The 27851-nt window shown below is 33.3% G+C and overlaps 1 protein-coding gene across 2 annotated transcripts in view; it reads right to left on the bottom strand.

Moving 5' to 3' along the window:
* Positions 1-3897: 3897 nt before the first annotated feature.
* The window catches only part of LOC128675786 (cell adhesion molecule 3-like), a 98662-nt gene continuing 74708 nt past the window's right edge, over positions 3898-27851 (bottom strand). For both annotated transcript variants that reach the window (XM_053755456.1, XM_053755455.1), the window contains exons 2-8: positions 22416-22520; positions 19315-19479; positions 13520-13689; positions 9966-10179; positions 7276-7699; positions 6587-6690; positions 3898-5381 (exon numbers count right to left, since the gene is read on the bottom strand). In XM_053755456.1, coding sequence (XP_053611431.1) covers positions 5257-5381; positions 6587-6690; positions 7276-7699; positions 9966-10179; positions 13520-13689; positions 19315-19479; positions 22416-22476 — 1263 coding nt within the window. In that variant the 5' untranslated portion in view covers positions 22477-22520 and the 3' untranslated portion in view covers positions 3898-5256. The remainder of the gene's footprint in view (positions 5382-6586; positions 6691-7275; positions 7700-9965; positions 10180-13519; positions 13690-19314; positions 19480-22415; positions 22521-27851) is intronic.

Genomic DNA, 27851 nt, shown 5'->3' with positions numbered 1-27851 from the left:
CACGGGCGGACGTGGAATGGAAATTACATTCATCAATATAACAGATTTCTACTATCAAAAAAAAGTATATTGATTTGATTTCAAAACTTTCTAAATAAAATTTACTTTAGATATTATATTACAATATAGTACACATAATTAATAAATTCATCTATACATTTAATGATTCAAAATGTATTGTAAAAATACCTTATTAATAAAAACATCTCAATGTCAAAAACGTAATTAAACACCTACCGACTTTGAATATCAACAGGAGCTTTTTACAAATTCCCGGGTACAAAAAAAACTTGATTAGTTGGCGCGGTTGCGCCCTGAGAAACTCAAGTCTAAAGAAACTTGGGACAAGAAAAACGAGTCGGTTACTCATTTTTCAAATAGTCCAAGAGGGGTGCAAATATGGAATCTTTTCGAACGAATATCGCTCTATGTCTCTAACTTTTATTTCACGTAAATTTGATAATATAATGAGGGCAGAAAGGGCATGATGTGAGAAGGTGAGAACTATTTTTTTGTGTCAAAAATTTTCTCTATAGTCCATTCATCTGTCTTTTTATGATTGTTCGCTGCGAACTTCGGCCTTCGGCGAACACAATATTTTTTTTACAAAATTGTGAATATTTCAAAAATGGTTTAACCGATTTAGTTGCGCCACAAACTTAAAAATTCTATTGACAGATCTTACATATACCTTTTAAATATCATTAAAATTAGACCAACAGTTCGAAAGTTATTGCGTTACAAACATACCTACAAAAATGTATTTTTACCCTAAGTTGATTTGTAGATCTAGCTCGCTTCTCTCGCTCGGTCAATAATATGTATGGCATAACGTTCAGTATATTGATCATCAGGGCATCAACATTTTGATTTAAGTCTTTATAGTAAATCAGTTAAGTCTCCAAAGTTACTTAAGCCCTTTTAAGAGCTAACAGTAAACTGTATTGTCATATAAGACTATATTTCAAAGTGATATTGTTACTTATTGAGTATATTATATACTTATAACAGTAATATTTTGGAAAATGACCCCACTTTCGCATCGTGTCAGTGACCTTAAGCTCCAATTATATTTAAATTTATATCTAAAAAGAAATATTCCAAAGTGATCTTCGATCGAACGGGTCTACGGGAGTTCACCTCCCGTATTAAAACCTCTCTTGGGTTTATAAATTTTAAGTCTTCCAATTAATTTATTATTAGATAAACTTTGTTCTTGGGCCTGTGACGACAAAATTTTGATATACAACGTATATCACTAAGTCTTAACTTAAATTACTTATGTACTTACACATATTAAAATCCACAACACATCAATAATGCAAACCTCCCAAAAACCTAGCTTAGCTGGCTTGCAATTTCCACCTGGCAAAATATCTCTCCAGGAAAATTAAAACAGGTTTAGAGAAAAATTGTCTAGATGAGGTGTTGTTATCCTTACGAAGCGTTCATGGAGGCTTCATTTTAACCTTTTCATAAGCCACCACAATGCAATATAGCGAAAGTATTAGGGCCCGTTTGCCGAGCGATTATCATCTTCAGGAAGAAAATGGGAAACAGGCTCGTCGACGTAGAAAATCAATTATACAGTTGACTTCAAAGGGTAATAAAGAAGCTTCAGCCTTGATGTTTCTATTAAGAATGGAAAGGTCCAATTTACTGCTAGTGTTGACGTATGGTTCAATCAAGGGAAGGTTATTTGCCCGTTGATGATGTACATTGTATGGCTGATCAATATTGATAACTTTGTGGACACTGAGCTTCAATGCGCACTTGTGAAATGCCGGGCTAGCATTACACATCTCACTATCGAAACGATTCGAAGTGAGACAAAGCAAAACTATCACATTGTGTTGTGGTTGTCGTTGCGTCACAATAGTGTAATGTGATCGGTTAGCTGCGTATTCACTCGATGGTGAATTGTAAATAGCAAAGTTGCACTACCCACTTTATGATGAAAAAAAAAGTGCATATCTTTTCTTAATTAATTGCACTAAGAATACTGAAGATCGTGCGAAGTCGAGAAGAAAAAGTAAAAAAAAAACGGACTTTTATTCTTGTGGAAATAACCTGGAAAAGATTCATATGAAAGAGAGAGAGATATTTAATATAATATTAACCAATTTAAATAATCTTTGATTCGCTTACTTACCAATATTATAGGCATCGTGAAAAGGCATTAATAAAACATTTTCGCTACTAAAACGCAACGTGGCATTTCTGGTTGAGCCGTGTGCTAAGGAGAATATTATCCATTCGTTTATGATAAGCTGACTTTGACGATTTTGCAAGAAATATAATTGTAACATTCTCCATTTATTCTACAATACTCGCTACTAATATTTTTGATACACATTCTAATAATTCGCACGTGTTAGACTAAAATTTGTATTAATTTGTTATTTGATTCATATTATATTTACACGAATTTAACCAAAAAGGTAATAATGAAGCCCCGCGATGAATGATACTCATATAATAGCTAATTATTATATCAATTGTCTATAATACTTGTTATCATCCAATGGTCTCAATATTAAACTTTTACATAGACCCAAAAGTAAAATTTATATTTACGAGAAACTTTATTTTATCACACCACTCATTTACAGCCATACAACACACACACCACACACACCACATTTTACCACACCTCACGTGAAAGTAAGACTCATTTTGCTATGAAACACATACATTTTAAACTATTTAAGTTTTAATTACATTAGTAATATAGACTTGGTGTTAAATTCGTTTTAATTATAGCCATGTTGCAACGCATTTCCCCTAAATTATATCAAAATTTTATGGCAAAGCTCGCGTTTCAGTTTGCTCTGCTCGCATTTTAGTTTTGGATAATTTTGGCATAAATTTAAGATGCCTAATTATAGGAAAAACTATGTAGTACAATTAAAATTGACAATGTTGTATAATTCCAAGTATGCCAAGCTTGAACCACTTTCTGATAAAATATTTAATTAAGTACAAATTATAATCTAACATAAGCAATAACTGTTAGTAAATCCTCCTTAACTTTTCGCCAGTCAGCCCTATCTAATGCTCGTCAAACACAATTTTTAACGTTATCTGTTAGATATGTTACATAGGCTATCAGAAACTTTATCACCGCTATAATTAGTTATTTCAGATTGATGATTTATTTCAGATTATAAATTATCTGTATAAATTGTTGTGAAGTCTGCATATTATTCGGAAAACATACAAATAACTGAAGATAAAATGTTTCCTGTAGTTGGAATATATTTGACTGAGATGTGTGTGTATCGATGTAATAATTTTGACAAAATTAAATAAAACAGCCTAATAATCGTTTTGTAATATTAAGTTTATTTATACCTTTACAGTCATTCAACATAGTCTTTTTTCAGTTTAAAGACGAGAAATATGCGTAAGTTAACGAAAAACGTGCGACAACATATAAAATATTTTTAGGATTAAATGTCATATCGGCTTTGCCTTTATAACTTCCTATTTATTTTATAAACAAGAAAATTCTAGATCTTATAGTTATTTTAAGTTTATTTATTATCTGTACATTTGATATTAAAATACACTTAGAATTAGGTGATTATTAACGTAGTGTTATTAATATAATAAACAATATCGTTTTTATTATAATAAACAAAGGTATATTTTGTTTATTACAAGAAATCTTAATGTAATCGTTACAATGGAAATATGTTATCACTTTAATGACGACAAAACTCATTATATACAGTCTAGTTATATTATTAGTGTCTTTATTATAATGTATCATGAAATTAAATACAGTTTGCCTACTGTACAGCTATGCTCTTAGCAAAAATTCAAGTATGCGACCAAAATATAAAATGCCGATTTTGATAAAATTTGAAAAAATTTTAATTATATCTAAATTAATAAATAATATAGCTTACTACAGGCACAGCTGCAGGATTGGCTAGTAAACAATAAAGAACTTAAAAAATCCATGTGTAACTAACTTACAAAAAGTTTGCATTCAAATACTGTTTTCTGAACATATATTTGTATAACGTTTTAATAATTATTAAATCCTTTAAAAATGCGCCAATTTAAAAAATAATTCACATAAAATGTATACATATTTTAAATCTATATTTTAAAGGTTTATTTTATAAGCCGTTGCATATACTGATCGTTTTGGTATTCGTTTCCATAAGGGTCACAATAGCTTGCTAAGTGTATACCTATAAAGTTCATGTCAAATTTAAGTTCGTTATATAACGTGTTAAGGAATGTTCCCATTTACCTTAAATATCAAGATCTATTGTTTAATATACTAGTTATAGGATATTCATTAGAAAAATGCAATGGATGCTTTTTTATTTATTGATACGTCCTGTAACAAAAATAATTTATCAGTAAGAGTGGATTGCACCAGTCATTTTTTACGTTAACTTTAACCTGCGCGCCGCCGACATTTAGACAAAATGGCGTAATTTGCCATTTTCAGCGTAGGTTAGTGCCGTCCCCAGCTCAGTCGCGCTCAGTCACGTTCACATCCGTCTACAGATCAACGCGAAAGAATGTAGAAGTTTCAAGTCAATGTTAAATCTTATACAAAACAACATATCACATTCCAGCTGCACATACCTGCGTTGTCGCAATGGAGTACCTACGACTGAGCAAGGCGGCGGGCACTGTAAGGTAATGTTAAGATTGACTGGTGCAACTGAGCATAATGTCTTGCGTTTCAGAGAGTTGTTTCAAAAACCGTCAGTACAAATAATACGGAAATAATTTTACATCAGTAAGTAGACTTTATTTACATATCGCACACACTTATTCTTTTAACTAATAAATTTAACTTTATTTTAACAAAATTTCGAACTTCTAACAACATAATCTAACTTTTTTTTTCTAATTCTTGCTTATTATTCATGACACAAAGGCCGTAGAACGTGTCCAATAAAAATATATACAAATATACCTTGTCATTCAGGGTGAATTGCATCGTCAAATTTGACGTTGATTTAAACCGAAAATGGCGTACTTTTCTTTTTTGCGTACATCAAAGTTAACGGCAAAGTTGACGGTGCAACCTACCCTTAAGCTATATGTGGATATAAACTCCCTCAATTATTTTGAAAAAAAAATTCATTTTCTCAATAATTTTTATATCAAGTCAAGACTAGATATATTACCTATACCTACCGCTCAACTTATTGAGAAACTTTCTCAGAAGTCAAATAGATTTTTAGGAATAAAAAAATAATGAAAAAGTTTGCAATAACTTTTTCAAACATATCTTCGAGTTAAAAAAAGGAAGATAGCCGTAATATTGATCAATGATACGCTCTGGGGTTGCCAGAATAGGGTTCCTTTGTTCCAAGTATCCAGGTGCACAGCTGCCTGATTTTCACCTATTAACAAAATAAAACAATATTATGTATCCACATACGACGCCTCTGGGCTTGTTTTGATCAAATTAGGAATATTACCAGTGAACCAGTTGAGTTGAGGTCAATCATAGGCTATCGCGGGCGAAGCTGCGGTCAACCTATTGAATTATGGCGTGGCAAACGCATGGGTTGGTTGTGCTTGACAGGCTATGCGTTGTCGAAGCGCCACGTCACATTTATTCAACTTCTTTTTAATTTCACAGTGAAAAATAAAAAAGTCTTAACAGATTATGCCATAGTAGAAAGTATTAGGTTTTTTTATAAGCAATTTTTGTGCCCACCATTTTAGATTTAGTCAACTGTGACATTGTATAATGGAAGGCTATACTTATATTTTCTAATAAAATTCTTTAATAACTTGTCAAGATTATAATAGTTTCGATAAAAATATAATGAGGCTAGATAGCGCCTTAACTAATCCTCGAAATAGTCGGAGCGGTTCAAAATGCGTTACGTTTTGAGGAATAATAATAATAATAAACAAATTTCGAATTCTTCTAGAATTATGAAATCTTGTAATACAGACCTTGTGAAACAAACCAATTGAAATATCTTTGAGATTGCTCAAGTAGTAATAAGTAGGAGTAAGCGTGGGAGTAGTGGGTAATTGTATAAAGGAAATGAAGCTCGTTAATTTTACAATGAATAATAATGTTTAGTAGCCACAAATGATTAAAATGTATAGGTACGTATTATTTAAGTTAAAATATGCAGGTATAAAAATAAAATCAGTTTAAAGCAGACAACCTTAGTCTCATTGTAGGCCGTTGGGTATTGCTCATTTATTTATTTATACGTAACAAAAATTTTTAATAAAGCAGCGTAGTAAAATGCAACAACACTCAAAAACTAAAAAATCTATGAAATAACTAGCAATAGGTACTTTAAAATAATTTATTTTGGATAAAAAATGCTTAGTCTCAACAGTCGTCTCATAGGTTTACTCTAATAGATTTTAAATATATACCTGTATATATATACCCTATTATAGCAAATAAAATGATTTGATTTAGTTAGAGTGGTCCAGCGTACTTTGATGATAACTTTAACCAGCGTCACCGCCGTCGCGTCGTTTGGATGAAATGATATACCTACTTCACGTTTTTCAACGCAGATTAAAGTTAACGTCAAAGTCGACTGATTCAATTTACTCTTACAAAACTTACCACTTATAACATGCACGTTGACGGTAACTTGAGAGTGGTTTTGTAAAAGGCATGTATAGGTCCCGCTGTCGTTTTGCGATGCGGACGCTACATTGATTGTGGCACTGAAACAAATCAAGATCATCTTTCTCCGCTTCTGCTTATCTACTGTGAGGCCCCATAGCCCAAGGACTTTTGCAGATTCTGAGTGCTGTTAATACTATCAGATGTCACTGTGATCGCCTTGTACGACATCCACGAGAGTGGTATTTTTCTAAGGCAATGGGAAACACGTCGCCGAATTAATATCAAATCATGGCTTATGAGCCTTTGACCATGAAATGATAAAAAATAACTGTTTAAATGCGCTTATTTCTGAAACTACCGTTCCATTATGCCCTCTTTCAAATTAAAACCCGAAATTCCTAGAAGTAAACGCAGATTGCCCAACACTTCGATTTGTACATAATTACAAGTCTGGTTACTTTTAGAAATTTTCCGATTTAGTTTAACGTCACGAGGGAAGATAACCATGACAATATAAAAGAAAAATCTATAAATAAAATCATTCTAAAATAAACATCTCATCGTCAGGAAAACAAACACAAGTTCGGTCTTTTGTTTGTTTTCCTGACGACGAGAAGTTTATTTTAGAATGAAATAACGTTATTGACAAAATAGTGCAAAAAAAAAACACCAAATTTATTTACCTCATATTCCGCCACGTAACATTATCATTATACTCTTTCCCTTGCTTCTTCCAAACTAGCCCATAAATATTATTCACAACTGCAGGTACAGTGGTCTTCACTGTCGTTGCGATAGTAGTCTCCGGCGCTTTTGTTGTCGTACTTAAACTAACAGTCGTTGATAGCGTCGTAGTCTCAACACTCCAACTCTTATTCAAATTTATTTCTATTCTATTTAACACAGTACTAAATTTCTTCGTAGTTAGCTCCGTGGTAGTGGTGGCTTCGGTGGTGGTAGGGAGGGGAGTAGTGTTAGGGGCTTTCGTTGGCAACGTTAAAACATAATCTTCTGATATGATACATGCTAGGTTTATTGAGCTGCCAGCTTTGTAAAATCTATCCTTCATCTCATAAGTTTGGTCGTTATTTATCGTTAAAACGGGAGCTGTAACAATGGAAATGTATGGTTTAACTACATAACGATAAAAACACTTGCTAAAATGAAAAGAAATTGAAAACTATAGAAATGTAATTTCAGACACTAACATTTTAAAATAGGAGACAGTTTTATAACTAGTTTTAACTTTATTGCATACAATAAAAACAAAACTACAGATATTCCAAAAGAAAATTAATGGCAACTAATCATATTGTAGAATGTCAACCCCGGTAAGCGAAAATGGCAAGGGCAGAGGTTGTGCAATAACGGACCCTAGGCTCCGCCGCTAAACGACTGAGTAAGTAACCAGGAAAATGCTTAAATGAGAGAAAGAACCTGTGCAACAGCCAGGGCGTAGTCATGACTTATCGATGTCAGGTCAAGAGTTATATGGACGAGTTCCAAAGATTTAGTATTACCTATAAACGTGGACTTACTTCAATCTATAAACAATACAAACAGCTTTGACTGTCCCAGTAATAATCTAGAAAGTTTATTTAATGTTATTATATGTGTAACAACATATGAAGCAATCCAAAATTATAAAAAAGCCGCTATTACCTTCGCATATAGTTCAATGTGGGATAACGTGAGATGTGTGACTGTACATTACAAAGTGTAAAAGCGAGCGATAAAATTTTCATCACGGAAAACATCATCCTAGATAGCGTGCTTTATATTTATCAGATAACGACGTGAGGACGTGAGTTATAAACGATGACAACCAGTTACAGCGTCCTGGGTGAGCGATCGCAGTACGACGCTGTGCTTGTGAGTTATTATAGTCCTGGGATCCATTTAGGGAGACTATCTACTCAAGAAATATTAACACGATCGCTTAAGGCTCTGGAATAAATTTATTAGTAGTAAAATATATAAAAGTAGAGAGTTAAACATGACTGCCGCCTTGCACTGCATTTGTCGCTCATCTAGGACACCGTAATACGTAAAAGAACGCTTCGTCAAATTCATATTTTTGAAAGCCTCACACGAATAAACATGACTGTGATTGTGGAGATAAAACGAATCTGTTTGGTTAGAACGTTGACTCTTTTTACTCGACGTTTATATTTAAAGGCTCTCGAATCGAAAGCAGTTTTATCTTCCCTTTTCGAATGAATTTCGTATGGTGAAACGTATTTTAATGCGAATTTCCATTTGTAAAGATTTATTGTTGATTTTATGAGGCTAAAAAAGACATAAGATCATACCAAAAGAAGTCATTGTACAAGAAAATAATCCAAAATAAGGCCCTGGGCATGTAAGGGCCTGGGCAATTTTTACAGTCTCATTTATTTCAAAACTAAGTTGCCTTATGAAACGGTGAGAAATCGATTAAAATAATATTGAAAGTTGTCTTATCGTTCAATGACTTGTGTACTTGCATATAGAAATAATTTAAATAGTTTCAAAAATAATAGAAAATATAAAAAGTCGTTCAAAATATTACTTACCTAATCTTCATCTTCTTACCTGCGGTTTGGAAGTCGGCAGTAGATTTAGTTTTAAGAAAAATTTAGACGTCTGCCAGTAATATTTGTATCATCCTCAATTAAAATTAAAATTTAATATTTTTTTAATAGTTGATAGTATTACCGGCTAAAAACTAATGAACATACACAAAACGCTCATTTTCTGCGAAATGAGCATGAGCAAGCTTTATAAAACATTTTGTAAACCATTCAAATATAACTAATTGGGTCTGGGTTCATTTTATATAATTTTGCAAGAAGATTATTCCATATAATTCTTTAGCATTACTTTCATCTATTTAACTTTTACAAATTGTGTACACTATAAATTTAATAAACAAATACTAAATTTTACAAATTAGGATTTTTTTATTAAAGCCTTTTATTGTCCTCAGAAATATACATCGCAATTTAGATAAAAACATGTATAAAATATTCACGTTACATAATCTAAGGTCTCATCTCTTCGAACGTGTTTTTATTCAAGTCGCCTTGAAACATCTGACATGACTTTTACTTGATAGTAAAAGGTAGGTGATCCTACCGACGCAAACGTGGCAAGTAGGCACATACAGACTAATGAATAAACTGACAACCAGTGTGCAGCTTTCCTCACTATGATTTCCTTCACCGAAAGCGAGTGGTAGTCATCCTATGTTAAATAAAAAATACATATGATACTATTATACACAGTTTGATTGGTATACGAACTCGTGTGGCACAAGTAGGATTCGATCCTGGGACCTTTCAATCACAGCCATAACCATTTGACTTCATATCTAAGGTAAAAGTATACTCACGTAACACAGTCAAGTTGACGAATATTGTTCTCGGGGGATGCGTGGCTATTTGGCACATGTAGTTACCAGCGTCCGAGCGCTTGACCGGGTTCATACTCAGCCGCCAGTTGTTGGGGTACTGGAACTTCATCGCGATACGATTGTCGCCAGTGTAGGCTGCAGGCCCTACTGTCAGCAGCTGTGCGGAGTCTGTGGAGTTCCGCATCCACGTCACCTGTTGGCGTTAACATGAAATATGATATACTAACTTTTGCCAGTGGCTCTGTCCGCTTGATTTTACCAAGTTTTTTTTGGGATAAAAGGCACCCTATGTCATTCTACTCCCAACTATATGTATGTAAAATTTCAAAAATATTAACTTATACAACTTATATATACAAGTATGTATAATAATTTATAAACAAAAAAAAACTAAAATTGGAAAGTTAGAATAGTTGAAAATATCTGAGTGTATTCATAAAACAGGATGCTAGCAGAGATGAGTTACATCTAATATGTCGGAGTCAAAACCACTAAAATCCAGTGTGAACTGGTTACGGCCGGTTTACGCCGATTTTTAGAGAAGGAAGGAAAATATTGGGCTTAATAAAGCCATCTCTGATACAGACTGACAGTCAGTCATATAATCAGTCAGCGTCAGAAATATCAGAATACATCCATATACACTTAATTTAAATAATAATAAAATAAAATAATTAAAATTAAAAATAATGAAAAATATCCGCTCACATTGTATGTAAGTGAATCCAGTGCTCCAGTATTGGGTCTCCAACATAGAAATTGCAAAAAAAAATCTTTATAAAAGTAAAAGAAAATAAAACCACTGGCACACCTCATTAGCTAGGTGAATAATGGAGTTGTGTCTTTTAAACTTCCGTCTATTGTGTATAACACGTAAAGTAAACACGTAGCACACTAAAGTTTGAAAGTTTGTGTTAAATTACATTAATACGAGTATAATGTATTTAGTAACGTACAATACAATACAAAAAATCTTTATTGCACAAATTAATTACATAGTATACATAAGTACAAAATGTATAATCACACATAGCATGACATTATGGTATAGATACATTGTGCAAAAGGCGGCCTTATTGCTGTAAGCTATTTCTTCCAAGCAACCTTTTGGGAAATTGCTAGACGAGGAAATACAGAAATGCGGGTCGGTTTAAACTGACAATTGTAAAAATAGACTTAATATAATAAATATACTTAGAATAAATATCATAAACATACATAAATGTTAATTAACGTATTCCGTAGACAGAGTCTATTGAGAGAATCACAACTTTTTACCGTAGAAAAACTGAACTGTGAGACTTGGATTTTTCACAGAATGTTAGCCATCTATATAATAGCAGTATGCCATCAAAGCATAATCAAGTATTCCGTAGACAAAGTCTATTGAGAGAATGCATTACATAACAATTTTAGGTACCTACATAACGTTGGTCGACCTAAGTAACGTAGCAATATGGCTTAGCTCAAAGTTGTAACCTGAGAATGTGAGACGCAAGTGAGGGTCGTAAACAAAGACGAGTAGAAAGTTGTATATTCTTGCAAGTTGTTAAATAATAATAACTATGTTTTAATAAGTAAGTTATTGTTTAAGATAACACTATTTTCCACAATAATATAGGTATTGTTTGGTAACCAACTATTAAAGAAGAAAAAATATTTTCTGTATCGTTTTCGTATAGCGTAAATTTACCTTTTTCGTGATTGGTCACGAAAAATTACTAAAGCGGAAAAATAATTGTTACTTTATAGCCAATAACCATAAGGGTAAACTTCCATCTGATTTGAGATGAAAGTAAGAAACAGAATAGATATACGTATTCTGTTTTTTCTTTAATCCCAAAATAGATGGAAGTGTGTAACAAGATTGCCATATCGGTTGTAAAAGTCAAAATAGGTATAATAATAATTGAGGTGTGCAGAAAGTTGGTGAGCTGGAGAGCAACATACATTACTTTTTGGCGTCGGTGGAGGTTAGTAGTAATATAAAAAATTTACACGAAAGCCGACTTATCGCAAATGCAATTTCTCCCAGCCAACAAAATAAACATAATTTACCAATAACTATTTTCAATAAGAACTTGATCAAAATCCATGTTAATTGATAAGATTAGTTTGGTTATTTATGGACTTATGCCCAAGAGAGGGCACGTTAGACAGTGATTTATGTACAAAATGGAAAACATTAGCCACGTCAAGAGGAGGCAGGGAAATATGTACAATATATGGTATGTACATTTGTTCGATTCAAATATTTGTTACTTTCCTCTCCTGATTCCGACCCGTTTGAGACATGTATTGATGGTTCCAGCCTGACCTGGGAGATGGGAATATGATAAGGTATCCCGTTTTGTAGTATGCTCTAAGTAAATTGCAATCTTACTATATATTGACTAGATGGACGACCACTGTCTTATTCATGTCACGTGACAGTTCTAAGTATCCTATTTCAAGGGGACATGGTTGCAAAATTAATATGATACGAAATACACAAAGTAGATTTTCAAATTTGGTCTGCCTTTTGCCCACTACGCCACTTTGAACTTACTCAAATTTGAACAAAGCGCAAGTAATATTTCTTGATTTGGTGCAGCTGCTGAATTTTTCAAATTGAAAATTCTTTATTATAGGATGATAAAAAAATACTTAAACTGAGTCTACTGCCGACTTCCAAAGCGCAGGTGAAGAATAAGCAGCGCACCAAACTTCACCGCGGCCTTTTCTCCAAAGATGTCAATTAACAAATGTAGGTCTTATACATATATTAAAAATGAAGAGGACGAATTATTAAAAAATGGCAAAATTGAAATATATAAATAAAAAATTAATAGTATTTTCAGTAAAATTATTGAAAATTGACGAAAAAAAATGTATATAATATATATAAAACTAAATGTACAAAACGTACGTAATCATGCTTGGGCTAAGCATGGAAATACACCAATGCAACATCCTCCGTTTAGTCTCTTTTCCCTTCGAAGCAGTTCTTTTGAGAATACTATCCCTTAGCATTCTCGAAAGAACTGCTTTGCTGCTACTGCTAACTGCTACTTTGAGTCGGAGCTAGGATTTGAGTGGAAGCTAGGAAGACGATTAAGTAATATTAGTAGGTACTGACAATGCAATGCTTATCGCTAACAATGCTATGGGGATATGCATCAGGTACGACTCCTACGTACGCAAATTCATAATCTATTTATTCAAATTTAAATTAGTTTCATAACCAAAGTCCAAAAAAAAAAGATAAAAAATCCGCTCGCAAGTACCTGCAACATCAAAGGTCCTCTGATTCTTCCCCATAATATCCCTCGGGAAAACCGTAGCAGGAAATGTAAGCGACCCAATTTTTCATACAAAAGAGAAGTAATACGGGTCAGGCTTCTTGATTTTTCAAAACTCAACAAAATAAAAGTAATGATAACAGATATACAGCTACCGATTTAATTCTCTTTGATAATTTTTCCAATGAACATACTAGTTTAGTAAAATTAGGTAGCTGCCTTGTAATAACGCTCGCGCGAACGGAGTCTTACCGTTTTATCTTTGAGCATAATAACACGACAGTTCAGTAACGCTTCAGAGCCGACATGGGCTGTAACTTGCGTGTACTTCTCATCCTCGAAGGAGGGCCCCCAGTGGTGCTCGTGGTGGTGGTCGTGGTAGCCCTGGAACGGGAGGTACTGCCGAGATTCCTCGACCTTGCCTGCGTGGAAAAAACTTAATATAGACCATATTGCATGAGAATTCTTAGACTAGAACATCTTCCGTGGATGAAAACTTTTGATAGGCATATTGCCACCACTGCTAGCAGCCACACTTCAAACGTTGCCGCGTCGAGAGTAAAGGACTGGTAGAAAAGAAAACAGCATGGTTCTTAAAATTCTAATATGAATAAATATCTTTAATACGTTAAACGTAATGTAATGGACCATCCATTACATTTTACAAAAAGGACATTTTTTGTTAGGTATCCCATGTTTAGTTATCATTGATAAGCAAGAGACAACCATTAGTGTCCAGAAAATCACAAACTGGTTATAGGTATTCGGTTACAAAAAAAGAACTGTGTAGGTGCAATAACTGTTTAAGAACTGTATGTAGGTTTTAAAATAGACAAATAAAGATATTTGTTTATTTTTATGATGATTTTCCTTTCCTTTGTGCGGAAAAATAGAGATTGTGTCTGATTGAAACGCGGAGATGAGAGAGATTGTGTGTGATGATTGAATACTACAAAATGTGTACACTGCACTTCTCTGTATTGCTGCCTGAGAAAAATAACAATTTGGAGCATGTACATGAAATTTTGAACTGGAATAATGTACTGAAATTGAACTTCTGCGCTTCAGACTTGTACTGACTGTAACTGTAACTGTATCACTTTAAAAGTTATCTTAGAGGACTTTATGCTACGGAACTAGAATTTCATACCAACGTTTTATCATTTTATGCTAAGTTAGCAACGCGTATTTAGACTTCTAGTTATTAAAGAATTTAAACTAACTTTACTTACACGTAGGAATCGTTTACAAATAAACTGGCATGTTAATTTTTTTTTTGTTACTAATATATTTTTATGTCAATTCATTGGTTGTTATTAGTATAATTTTGTCACTATTCCAACGGAATATAAGCTGAAGAGCATGCTACACTATACACTACACACTTGCATGCTATGCTATTCGAATGCGAAAAAATATTTTGTCTGTTTATAAAAGATATATTTACGAAAAAGGCTTTAGTTAATGACCGCATAGGTATTGTATTTTTATGCAATAAAATCAAATAATAATGGGTGAATGGATAGATTTTTTTTTGGATGGATAAATTTCACGTAACAGTTGGACTTTTACGTGAAATTTTCAGAATCCAACCTTCATCGCCATTACATTTTATTTCATTTATTTACTTTCATTGCATTACATACATATTTTTATACTAGAAGCTGGTTTCACATACATAATTTTACTTAATATTCTGGTACGAGGAATAAATTTTCTATTCGATTCCTTATCTTAGCAGTCGCACAAAACAATATAATTCAATATAACATGTTTTACTTTGAGATACTTACTTACTACTTACGAGAGACTTGTGTTTTAATGCCAAGCCAATAGCCAAGTTATTATTATTATGTATTTAAATCATAAAATACAATTAAATATAACAATATTGTCACTTAATTAGCTAACCTTACACTACAGGGTATTGTTAGGTTGGTTAATTATGTAATAATTTGAAATAGAAGATTCGAGTAGGGACTACAAATTAACCGACTTGGTATTAAAAGGATCTCATAAATTGACAGTAGAACCTAGTGCGAGACTTGGTATTTATAAGTTATGTTTTGATGTCATTTAGAATTACCGCATCTACTAAGGGCATCATCAACAGCCATTTAATCGTGCTGGAATACTGGCCTTTCTTATAAATCGCTAAGAAGTATGGTCTACGACACGCCACGCGGGCCCATTGTTTCTTTTCTAATTAGCCTTTAACGCTAGTGCGCTATTTAGTATTGAGCTCCTTAAGTCTAAAGGCATAATAAGATTCATACAAGATCCATCCAACGATTTGTTAAAAAACTGGCAGTCAAGTTTCTCAAACTGAGTTTGCAACAGTAACACGGGTAAGACGAATGACTTGGATGTTGACGAACCTTTGTGGTCGTGAAGACAAATGTTTCAAACTAAGTAATTTATTAATGCTCGAAGGCCTGTCATTGTTTTCGTCTAATGCTCGGGGAATTTCTACTTATCAAACAATGATGTTTCAGTACAAATGCAATTGTTTAATATAATAACAGCGTCGTGGAAATCTGACCCCTGTTTGGTTTGTGAAATATGCCAGATCACCTTGCTGATCTCATTCTGAGAGATAATAAACATGTAAGCATTGATATTTATTCAGGAAATTCCCATTCAGGGGTGTGGGGCAAACCCGAAGTCACCTTAAAAAATAAATAATAATTTAATTTTGAAGATTCAGCTGACATTTTACACCCTAACAATCCTGACGTCAACCCTCCTTGGGAATTCTATTGTTGCATATCAGCCTAGGTTTTATGGCTGTCAGTCGTCTAGTACGACATATATATGGTGTGCTCTTATACTAGGGCCACATGCCATTATTTTACACCCACATCCACATTCCACTTGCACTATACTAAGGTATATTATAAGAATACAAAAGCTGATTACATAAAGAAAATATTGAAAAACAAAGCACCCGGTATCCTACTCAAGGTTCAAAATATATTTAACCTTTATTCCGAGTCAGATATTAAAACGTTCGCTTTATATTTTCTGTGTATCTTTTCTCATTATTCGCTTTGTTTAGCCATTGAAGATTCGAACTATGGTTAGTTTTGATAAGCACTTTTATTTTTAAAAGTAAATATTTGTATATATTCACAGTTTTTGAAAATACAACTACATACTTATTTCGTTCTGGCTCATCCCATTAATTTCATTTGTCGTCTAAATGGTTTTCAAAATAGAATTCATAATTACACGCTATGAGCTAGAGAGAAACATTTGTGATGCTATATCATAAATGTTTCTCGACGAAATCTTAATGAGTTAAGATTATCTTTAATAGCATATTTTCTAGCTAATTTGATGGTTACTCAAATCTAAGCTAATTAAAAAATACCGAGTCAGTACAATTAAAGTCTTAATTGAAAATTAGAAATCAATAAAACAATTTAACACTCATAAATACCTTGATAAAATTAATTCATCTTTCTCATATATAGTTTGATTGCACTGTTAACAATCGTATCACACGTAAGACAAGTTTATTTTTTATTTCATACTGCAATTGCAATCACCTTGATACATACCATTCCTATAAATCATGAAAAATCCACTCGATTCATAACTAAAACGCTATCGTTTCAATTATGAATCGAGTGGATTTTTATATAGAGAACTATGCCAACCTTTACGTATCGATCAAGTAGCTCGATAGTGTTCAATTTACATTCGTGAGCCATGCCCTGTAAAATAATTATGCAAATCGTTGTCCAAAACGTGAATAGTTAGCTTATCTGTTTCAACTTTGCGAATAAATTGCTTCTGAGCGTTCGAAAATTATGGCCCGAATTAATTGTCTCGCATTATTTCGGTATGATAACACCGATATTATCGCCGTGTGCTTACCAACTTTCTCTTTGTTCAACTTTTTACCGCTGTATTTTATCATTCATGAATATCAAAATTTTTACGGTCTTAGATTTGTTTCCGGTAAACTTTTGTACTTAGGCTCGTAAAAAATAAATTATACCTATTGCAAATGAAAAGCACTGACATTTTTAAAATTAGCTTCAGTTTTCAAAATGGCACTGTGTTTAGTTACCTATTACCCGCGCCTTCGCCCGCACGAATTTTCCTCCGGAGCAGTTATTTTAGACGGAAAAGTATATATTTTCTCCGTACTTCAAACTAAGCGCATACAAAATTTCAAGAAGTTTGGTTTAGTAGGTAAAGTGTGAAGTATGAATAAACAAACATACTTACTTTCGCATTTATAATATTAGTTAGGAAGTTAAAATAATAAAATATAATAGTATACAAAACTAATTGTAATCTATTAGAGCAACAATAGGTGAAAGGAAACTTTTGACAGAAACGGAATCAATATTTCTGGAACAACTTTCACAGATCAGCATGTGCGCCCCAGTTATAACTAGTTACAACTAGTTATACTAGTCATAACTACTGCTGGATAATTTCCTTTAAGTAATTTTCGAATAAGTGGTTATTATTTCTCAATATTGCATTGCAAGAAAAAAATATCTTCTGTCACAATAATGTACCAAAATGGTGTCAGAAAGAGTCAGGTCATTTTCGTCTAAACTTTTGATCTTTCAGATTACTCTTTTTTGTTAGCAAGTAAGTAGTACGTTATAAAATTTAATCAAACTATAAAAATCGAGTCATTTACAGTAAAATATAGATTCTCTATTCGAAAATTACTGCCTTTAGCTGCAGTACTGAGTATGCGAACTAGGTCTGCAATATAAAAGTTTCTTATGAGGAAAACAAACTTCTTTTTTGCCTTTGTCCTCGCTCGTCGGCTCAGTTAATATTTCGTATGAGTCACTAAATTTTAAGATAGAAAGATTTCGTTTTGTAAGATCGAAAATACTCTATATGAAAGACCATCATACAAAATCCACTGCTATATATAGTTTTCACATATTTCTTCGAGCATTTTCGTGTAACTTTAGGGAGTTTTAATTAATGAAGTTGCAGTAACGTTGGTGGAGTGATACACGTTTTCATACGTTGTTGCATCGATTTGTTTTACACGGTATGTTTTTCTAGAGAGTTAATTTGGTTAGTTGAGATGTCCAACGGCGCAGTAGTTAGTGCGCTCGACCTGCGATAGGGACGGTTAATAAATCTCACAATGGTCGGTCTTTGGATGGGTGTCCAAAAATGAATCATCGGCCTTCCGAAGCACGGCTCCTCCGTGCTTCGGAAGGCATTTTAAGCCGTTGGTCCTGGTTGTATTTGCAGCCTTTAAAAACCGCCAATTCTCCTAATCCATCCATAAGGAAGTCCTGTGCCCCAGCAAATTAAGGGTGAATTTCACGAGCGTCTTGAGCTCCGCCGCGGGCTCTCATTAGTGTTTATTAAATTGTACCATACACAGGAATCCATTTAATTATTCTATTTTATAAATAAGTAAAGCACTGGTACAATGTTAATTTAATAAATTTTAATTTTTATTAAAAATGATTCTTTATTCAAAAAAAATATGTCGGGCACTAATGATACGCTACACGCCGCGATCTAATGCTGGTGAAATTCACCCAAATATGGTTGTTGATGATGACAAAAATGAATTTGTTTAGCTATACGCAATACAGATATTAATAATTGGTACATACTACTGGTATTTCATACACTTGTTGACGATATATTATGACGATATTTGATTTATAGTTTTGTTGGCCTATAGTGGTCTTAAGAAATCACATATATCTTTTGCTTTACTGGAAAGAAAACGTGATATTACCAGCTGGTGATATTACGTAAAAAATATACACTTTATAAGCTAAGTTAATAAACTTCGTAACCATCTTTAGTGGACACTAGGGTCAAGAACGTTTTCTTTCTTGAGGTATTCCTCTAAGTGCATTTGTTTTGAGCGGACCCATCGAAACGCACCAAAATTGTTCAAGGCCACTTACGAATCGCGTGACTTTTCGCGTGACTTAGAAAGAATTTTTTGTAGAAATAAGTAGTACGTACGTTTATATAATTTTCCTCTTTGTGAGATTTATAGTTACACTGTTTTACATGAATGAATAACATACCCGGTAGCAGATCGTTCTTGTCCGTCGAACCTTCTCTCCCGATGTTCTCTCGCAGCTGCTTCGTGATGTTCCTGAATATCTCCCTGGACAGCGCCAGGCTGTCCTTGTCATCGCTTCGACGGCTCCGGACATTGGAACTGTACTCCGAGATGCTGGGCAGAGGCTCTGCACAGATTTCAGAAGAAGTATATTTAACCTAGATCTGCTCTGTCTCGTCTCAGTAATTAACATTTTTTTTACAAGCTCATTTAGTTTCACCTGTCTCGATGTTTGTCTATCTATAATCAAATCTTGCAAATGGAATTGCACCTACTTCTGCTTGGGGTATTAAAAATTTTCCACTTCGCTTCAGTTTCCATTACAATGCATTATCGTGATATCCATGATCTAATAGTGCAGCACGGCGCGTTAATGTCTCTCTATGAATAAAAGCTTGTGACTTTTTTTTTGTAAAAATACTTGCTTTAGATTAGGACGATGTACATCACTTACTGACGTGGCGGGTGTTCCCGCCCTAGAATAAGACCCACATACTCCCATTGATGTCATATGAGAAGTCGGTTGTAAAATAACAGCCGAATATTTTATTTTTCGCATTAACTCCAGTCTGCTCAATGGAGACTGCAATCAATAATCAGGAACATACAGAGATAAGAAAAGAAGAGACATCACTTATTGATGTCCAAAATTTATTTATGCTACTGTCGACTTCCAAAGCACAGGTGAAGACGAAGCGATACAATATTACAAATAAATAAAAATGGTATCGCAAGTTCACCTGTCGTCGATACTGAATCCAATAAGTTGAGAATTTTAATATAGCTGCAATATTGCTGCGCTGAGATGTTATTGAAAACCTCCTCGCGTAGTAACCGAGCCATCGATACGGCTGTGACTAAAATAAATTAATCAATGTGTACCTTACAAATTACCGTTCGGTTGTAGAGGTATTATTGTGGGTATGTAGTAGTAGTGGGCGTGAGTAAACAGTGCCGAAGACCGTGTGAAGGTATATAGTAGACTAACTACGATGGTCTACGACATTTAAAGGCTAAAAAAGCACCCTGATAGTTTAATTTTGGGTATCATTTACATATCTAGTTCGACATTTGTAATTAGCAAGCTAATTGGCAGACTGCATTATTACATTATTTAATTTATAATAATGATGGCAGTTAATAACGAATATAATACTATAATGAGGTAAAACCTGACAAGGTTTGAGCATACATGAATATAGTAACATTATATCGTTTTGTATATTATAAATCCATAAATATAATAAAAATATATCCATAAATAAAACATGCTGATTGTAATTGGGAGAGTAAAAATAACGGTATCGACCGTTATACAGCGGTATGAGGGGCGTATTTGATATGAGTTTGCGTAGGTTTCTACGCTGTTAACCGTACATTATATTATAACACAACATATTTGTGATACTATGAAGCTGGGGTCATGTCTGAGCTTGAAAAATGGGTCGAGTCCGTCATCTATCAGAAAAAATCCCAAACACGCGCTCTGAATTATAAGTATGCCAATTGTCAGTTGCCATGAACTTTCCTGTTATTTCTAATAAGTTTTCTCGAGTGAATTAATTTCTGTAAATACTTATTAGATTTATTTTCGAGATCACGATAATTTTTAGTGTAATTTGTAATTTTTTCAAAAATGTGAAATTATGATTACTACTTGAGTATATTAGTCATATTACCCAAATTAAATTTAAAATTGCAAGTATTATGAGCACTTTTGCATCAGCTACGATTCAGGGCAGCCTTTTCGATTAAATAGTTCATCCGAACTCCGCCAGTACATTTATGTTAATGACGTCTATTTATGGCATAATTATTTATTGACATCAATATTTGTGAAAAAATAACCTTTATTATAAATTCTCGACTATTGCAGATAGATAATTTGACCTCCAACTATGTTGTATTTAATTCCATGCTATTATAGTTTAACATAAAAAAATATCTTGCATATTACCGCGTCAAACCAAAATCATTTTTCTAAATATTTTAAGGATCGCACATTTCTTCATTACAAATTATACTGATATGACAACAAATTTATTCTGAATCTTTGAATGAAATGATGATACTTCATCTAAATAAAGATAAAATTTGATTTATTTGAGTTAACGTTAAAATTGACAGAGCTACACACCCTATGAAAAGACCGGCCCAAAATTTAACTTTGTAATCGATTGCTGAATTGAAATGATACTCGGAAATGAAGTATGACAGAATTTCATTAGAAAAGGGAAATAGAAAATTTTAATATTCTAAGGCTAACCTTCGCATCGGCATCTTGAATTTCGTTTCGTGAATTTATCATTTTTGCATTAATTTCAATTTTTTGCATTTTTATAGGGTACAGTTTGTTCCCTCTCTGATTACATTTCGTCAAATGTTTTCACAATTTATTACAGAAACTCTCACGCTTGTTTCAGGTTGCATTCTTACCTGTGACACCTTGAGATCTATGCCGTCGAGTACCTATATTTCGAAGATTCTGTGCTAATTCTATTCTGCGCTAAGTTAACCTTAACCTCTTTGCGTATGTACCCACAACAAAATAACATTAATTTGTTCCTATCCGCTGCTTTTTATTCGTTAATTTTTTCATAGGATATCCACGGGGGTTATAAAGTGGTCCTATTCTAGAGCGGAGACCACACACCTCAGATATTTGTACTAATTAATAACTATATCGTTCTACTACTTATATATTATAGACTTGTTTTTTTCGTGGTTTGTGTGCTAATTAATCCGATAACACTGCGATATAGGCTGGGAATTGTGGATAAAACTTATGATTTTCCTGCGGTCTTTATTCTTCCCGTGATTGAGTTTCTTATTACTTCTGACAGTTTGCGAAGGACTAGTAATAATATATTCGATAAACAATAATGCTAAGTCATCAAAGCAATAATTATTTTCTCTTGGTAACTAAATGTATACGATACATTGCTTGATACGCTGACTATAAACCTAAACCTTCACACATCTATTGGTGACATCTGAATGAAAATTCGTGTAATCATTCGTTTTTTGAATTTATCGTGAATGGCCTGAAAGCATGTATATTACCAGAAGCGGTATGTAAACAGCATATCGCCAGAGACACGAAGTAGAGGCCGCCCCACTGCATATTAGAGACATCACAGGCGTCGATGCATAACGCACGCCCGTCACCTGCGGAACAAAAATATTTATCAGGTTTTTATTTATTTATTTTTTTGCCAAAATTGTCATTTGTAATACGAGCTTTTGTAGTCGTCAGAGAGCCGTCTTATTGCATTTGACACGTCACAAAATCATCTATCATATAAATCAATACAACACATTCCACTCGAACAAACATAGCTAACATACACACATTGCAAGTTAAATAATAGCTCACAAAGTAATACAGAGTTTAAGAAGTACTGTAATAGTATTTTACATTATAGGGCTTTTTTCTGTGGTATAAATTCACCTATAAATAAGAGGAGGTAAGAGGATGGTCTACTCTCTCCCACGTAGGCAAACCATAGACACACTAGATACCTACTCTCGGGGTGTTCATTGTAAGTTTTCTAAATTTGAATTCAATTTTTGTCAATGCACTCTAAAACCAATCTTTAAATTAAAATGAATTTCTACTCAATTTCTCATAAAAAAAAGCTGGTGAAAATCGATGTAGTTGAAACATGATGACCATCGTTTATTTATTCACTACTCAAGACTCCGTAAGTAACCCGGCGTTTTAACTAAGCTATAACAGCGAAGGACACGAGAAGGATAAGATTTTATGAGGTATTTTTCACGAGAGCAATTTTTAAGTCGCGTTGGCATTTTACAGTGTTGTACTCATGTGCAGAAAACTTAAAAATTTAAAACCGATAAATAATGCTGATTTGCTTATAATTGTAGTCTTTACGCGAATTAATAAAGATTGAAATTTGCCCGCGTGGAATCCTAACGCGAATATATGTGCATGTTTGTTTTTTTGTAATATCTTTATTATACTAATCTTACAGACAATCGTCGATAGGTTGAAAGGACACGTATGTACAAGATATCAGGCTAGTTAGAAGTAATGACGTACAAAAGGAAGAAATAAACGTGTTGTCTCTGTGTTGACGCGTATTATATATTGTCCTTAAACATCGCGTCGAGTGTATTCCGCAACGCAACTAGAACTCCGGATAATAAATATTTTAACCGTTCCTAATTGGTCTGTGCGTATATGTGAATAAGATATGCCGCCGGTATGTCGAGAACTTTTAGGCCTGTAGTTGACTAGTTCCAAATAATTTACTAGTGTACCTAATATTCAACATTAGTGTAGTGTAGATTTGACATTTCTAATTTAAGATTGAAGTTTATAAGATTTTATTTATTTTAGCTAATTGTTTACTTTAGATTTTTAAGATGGGGTGTACCGGTGTACCAGTCATATTTGACGTTAACTTTCACCTGCCCACCACCGTCGTTTAGACAAAATGGCATACTTTGCGTTTTTCTTCGCAGTTTAAAGTTAACGTTAACAACAAACACGAAAATACAAGCCAACTATATCAATGCAGAATAGTGCATCCTCCCGCTCATTAAAACCGAAAACGTCTATATATAACGACCTTATTACTAATAGAAATACAAATGTTGATCTCAAATTTAGAACTTTTTGTATATATTAACGTTTCTTTCTTTCATTCTAGCAGTAGCGTATACTCGCCGTTGAGCGTCTGAGCCCATGGTCGTCTTTCTTGTTTAGATTAATGTCAAAGATATTTTTCTACTTTTGTTTATTAGTTTACCTACTTACTACTTTAATCCTTAACAATTTAATACGTTTTGTATGACAAACTATAGAAACGGCACGGTGCATATTTCAGCTCAAAATCTGTATTGTCATTCGAGATAAAACGGAAGCTCGGAGATCTGCTAACAAGCGTACTTGTTCTCAAGGACCATATTTATTCCGATTCAAATAACATCATATTCTAAGGGTAGGTTGCACAGTCACTTAGATATTAAGTTTAGCTTACGTAAAAATACGCAAAATACGCAATTTTATCTAAACGTCAGCGGTACGCCTATTATAATCACATGACGGTGCAACTAACCCTATGAAAAGAATGTACGAGTGAAGTTTTAATACCAATCATTTACTATTTACTATAAAAAGCATTCAATCGAAAAATATTCAAATCAAAGAAAGTTATTCTTGAAATTAGTATAGATTTTATATATTGAAACAAAATGTTTATTATGTTCTGTATCTCGTTGGAGGACAGCCGTAAAAGAATGAATAAATAAAATCTCTGGCTAATACTAACATGTATACAAATTGGTTTTGATTATTTGACGTATTCCACTTTGCACCTGGTACCAATGGCATCGAGACTAATCCACGAAAAGGACTTTATTAGCAGCTTAGTCGCAAGGGATTGTATTATTGTAAATACATGGTATGGATCTGGGCGCACGGCATTGCCCCCGCAAGGCCAATTTCGAACCCCAATAACTTCGTTGTGAATAAAACAGGAAGCCTGCAATTTCAGTAACTAAGCAGGTATTGTATAAACACTGTAAATTTCAAATTTCATCCAATTTGATTAAAAGATTTTTAGTATCGATATGATAATAACTTACGTAATAACTTTAGACAGAAAGTCCTTTAAGTAGGGACTAAATAAATTAATGGACTTGGTATTTCATGTATCTCACAACTTTTTACATAAAAGCTACCAGATTTGGGTTTTTTACTGCATATTTTTGATAGCGTAAAAATTACTGGAGAATATTTAGTAATATATATAGACATATTATAACATCATAACGTAGGGAAAAGGCAGAGCACGAGGCAATAAGAGCCAAGAATTTCTTAATGTTCACTGTTCAATCATAGGCGCGGAACAAAATGTAAAAATGAATTGTAGTCCACGAAGAGCATCTGCGAAAGCCAGGTGCTTCGTGGATTAGCGCATGGTGGTCTAAGTGAGATACGTCGTATATTTTGACGACACTTAATTATATACTGCGTACACAAACATACCACTTGAACACAAACCAGACCATTCCAAGAGCACAAACATTTTATAAATTGTTTCGAAACTAACGGAAATTTCGTCCCATGGAGAAAAGTTTGTCCAATAACAATGCATGCAGTTTCAAAATAGCCGGGAGAGTTTACTCAACTTTCGGATACCGCGCTAAAATCAATTCTAACTTTTACCACCGAAGTGCTGCTTGCCTGTTCCCGGGAGCTATTTTTGTGCCTCTAGTAATTAAACTCGCTTTTATTAGGGTTCCGTACCTCAAAAGGTAAAAACGGAACCCTTATCACTTCGTTGTCCGTCTGTCTGTCTGTCCGTCTGACAGTCTGTTAAGACCCTTTTTCTCAGGAACACGTAAACCCAAATATCCAGGTCTACGATCTCTTTCAGCTGGGAATAAATCCAACTTATACGTTAAAGCAATCAGAAAATATGACTGTCTATGTCACTAGTATTTCACAAGGGAATCAAAACCTATAGAGTATATATGAATATTGATAATTTGTAGTTACATCACAGAAAAAAGTTACTTATTTTTTGTAATTTATTCCATATAAAATGAGCTCATTCTGCGATTTCACAAAGGAATAAAAATCTACAAGATACTTCCCGATGACCTAGAATCATGAAATTTGGGATTAAGTAAGGGTATATATACTATGCTGATATAGGAAAATATCCAAAAATTGCAACCATAGCATAACCAAAAGAGGGTTGACGTTAGGCTGCCGGTTATAAAATCACAGTCGACTCTAATTCGTGTTGACCGGTTTTTTTTTACTTAGTAAGTTAAATAACAAGAGTTGAAATAGGGAACTCATTTATGTAGGTTTTTTTTTTAAAAAAATCGACCTAATGACTTTACGAAAAATCTACATTATTTGAGATTTAGAACCTCTTTGTATTTATGGGAACAATGGATAATACTTCTCTTCTCATCCCTGGGTTAGATTCACAACACCATCCATAACGATTTTTTTGCCAATTACATTTGGCCATTTGGGCCAAATAATAAAGAAAAAGATTAACATCCATTTTATTACTAAAATAACAATATATTTTAAAATACTTGATTAAAAATATTTGTCCTCTGAAATTAAGCCGAGTCAACCCGAACCCCAAGATCATATTCTATTTTTAAATGAAAATAATTTTCGGCAGTCTCCATAAACAAAAGTGAGTTTTTCTACTCTACTCATCTCTAGTATCTTTGATTTTATCTTCGAATTTCAACAAAATGGCTACTCCGGATTTATTAAGTTATCAAACTTGTTCAAAAGAATTTTTATAAGAGCTCATTGCGAATTCTGTTTTTTGATTTCAAGTCAAATACTTCCACCAGGGCCTTCAATTTTAAGATTTCAGTACCATGGACTTCATATAAAAGGAGTTTGTGAAGGAATCTATTTACTTCGATCGAACAAATTTGATAAAATTCTATTTTTTCAAATTTGTTCGATCTGTACATAATTAGTTAGTTATATATATAATTTTTCTTTGAGACATCATGGTTATTTAGTTTTGTTATTCTTGCTTTGGTTTGGTTTTTCTTGTAAGAAATAAACGTGATACTGTTTATGCAGCGATGGTTATAAGGCTTAAGATGGGTTGCACTGTTAACTTTGATGTTAAATTTTAACATACGAAGAAAAATATGAGTACGCCATATTGTTGAAACGTCAGCGGCGCGCCGGTTAAAAACCATGTCAAATTTGATTGTGCAGCTCACCCTTACAAATGGCGTCCACCACCACAATATACTGTAACTGGCTACTTGACTGTATATAGTATAGGTTTTTATGCTTTTTATTTGGTACCCAGTTCAGTCAGTCAGTTTTATTCCATACAGAATGAAAATTTTAACTGTTCTAATTAAAGTATATTAAGAATGCTTTTCGACATCAAAATTGTGATGCCATAGGCGTCCGTTTAAATTACCCAAATGTAGAGAGTTAACCGAAATAACTGCATTTGTCCAGGATTACATGGAAATTTTCTATGATAGCTGAACTTTTTATCCTTTGACCCGGTCCTGGAATTTGGCAGAACACGATTACCAAGTTGGAATACGGACATTATCAGGTCGAAGGTTACAAATGTGAACTTTATACATAGAATTGTATTAAGTTACATAGCTCTAAAGGAAGATTTCTCGTTTTATGGGGTTATTACTAAACCGACTACCGTTTATATATTTGTATATATAATACACAATATATTTCATATCACAAAACATACCTACCTACTGCATGTCATGTTCACGCGAATCCAGAAAATAAATGATTTGCCAAAACATAAATTTCGACACAGAATTAATATAATATTAAGATGTTACAAAAAAAATTGCACGAACTTTTGTGTTCATCTTTCTTTAAAAAAAATGTAGTAAATTATGTCGAAAACAGATATTTATTCTTTTATTTACATTTTTATATAAATAACTTCTTAACTGAAATAACCCTCTGAAAGCCTACGACAAGTC

The sequence above is a fragment of the Plodia interpunctella genome, chromosome 15 (assembly GCF_027563975.2).
Source record: "Plodia interpunctella isolate USDA-ARS_2022_Savannah chromosome 15, ilPloInte3.2, whole genome shotgun sequence".
Lineage (NCBI taxonomy): Eukaryota > Metazoa > Arthropoda > Insecta > Lepidoptera > Pyralidae > Plodia > Plodia interpunctella.
This window is presented reverse-complemented; position numbering and strand designations above follow the sequence as displayed.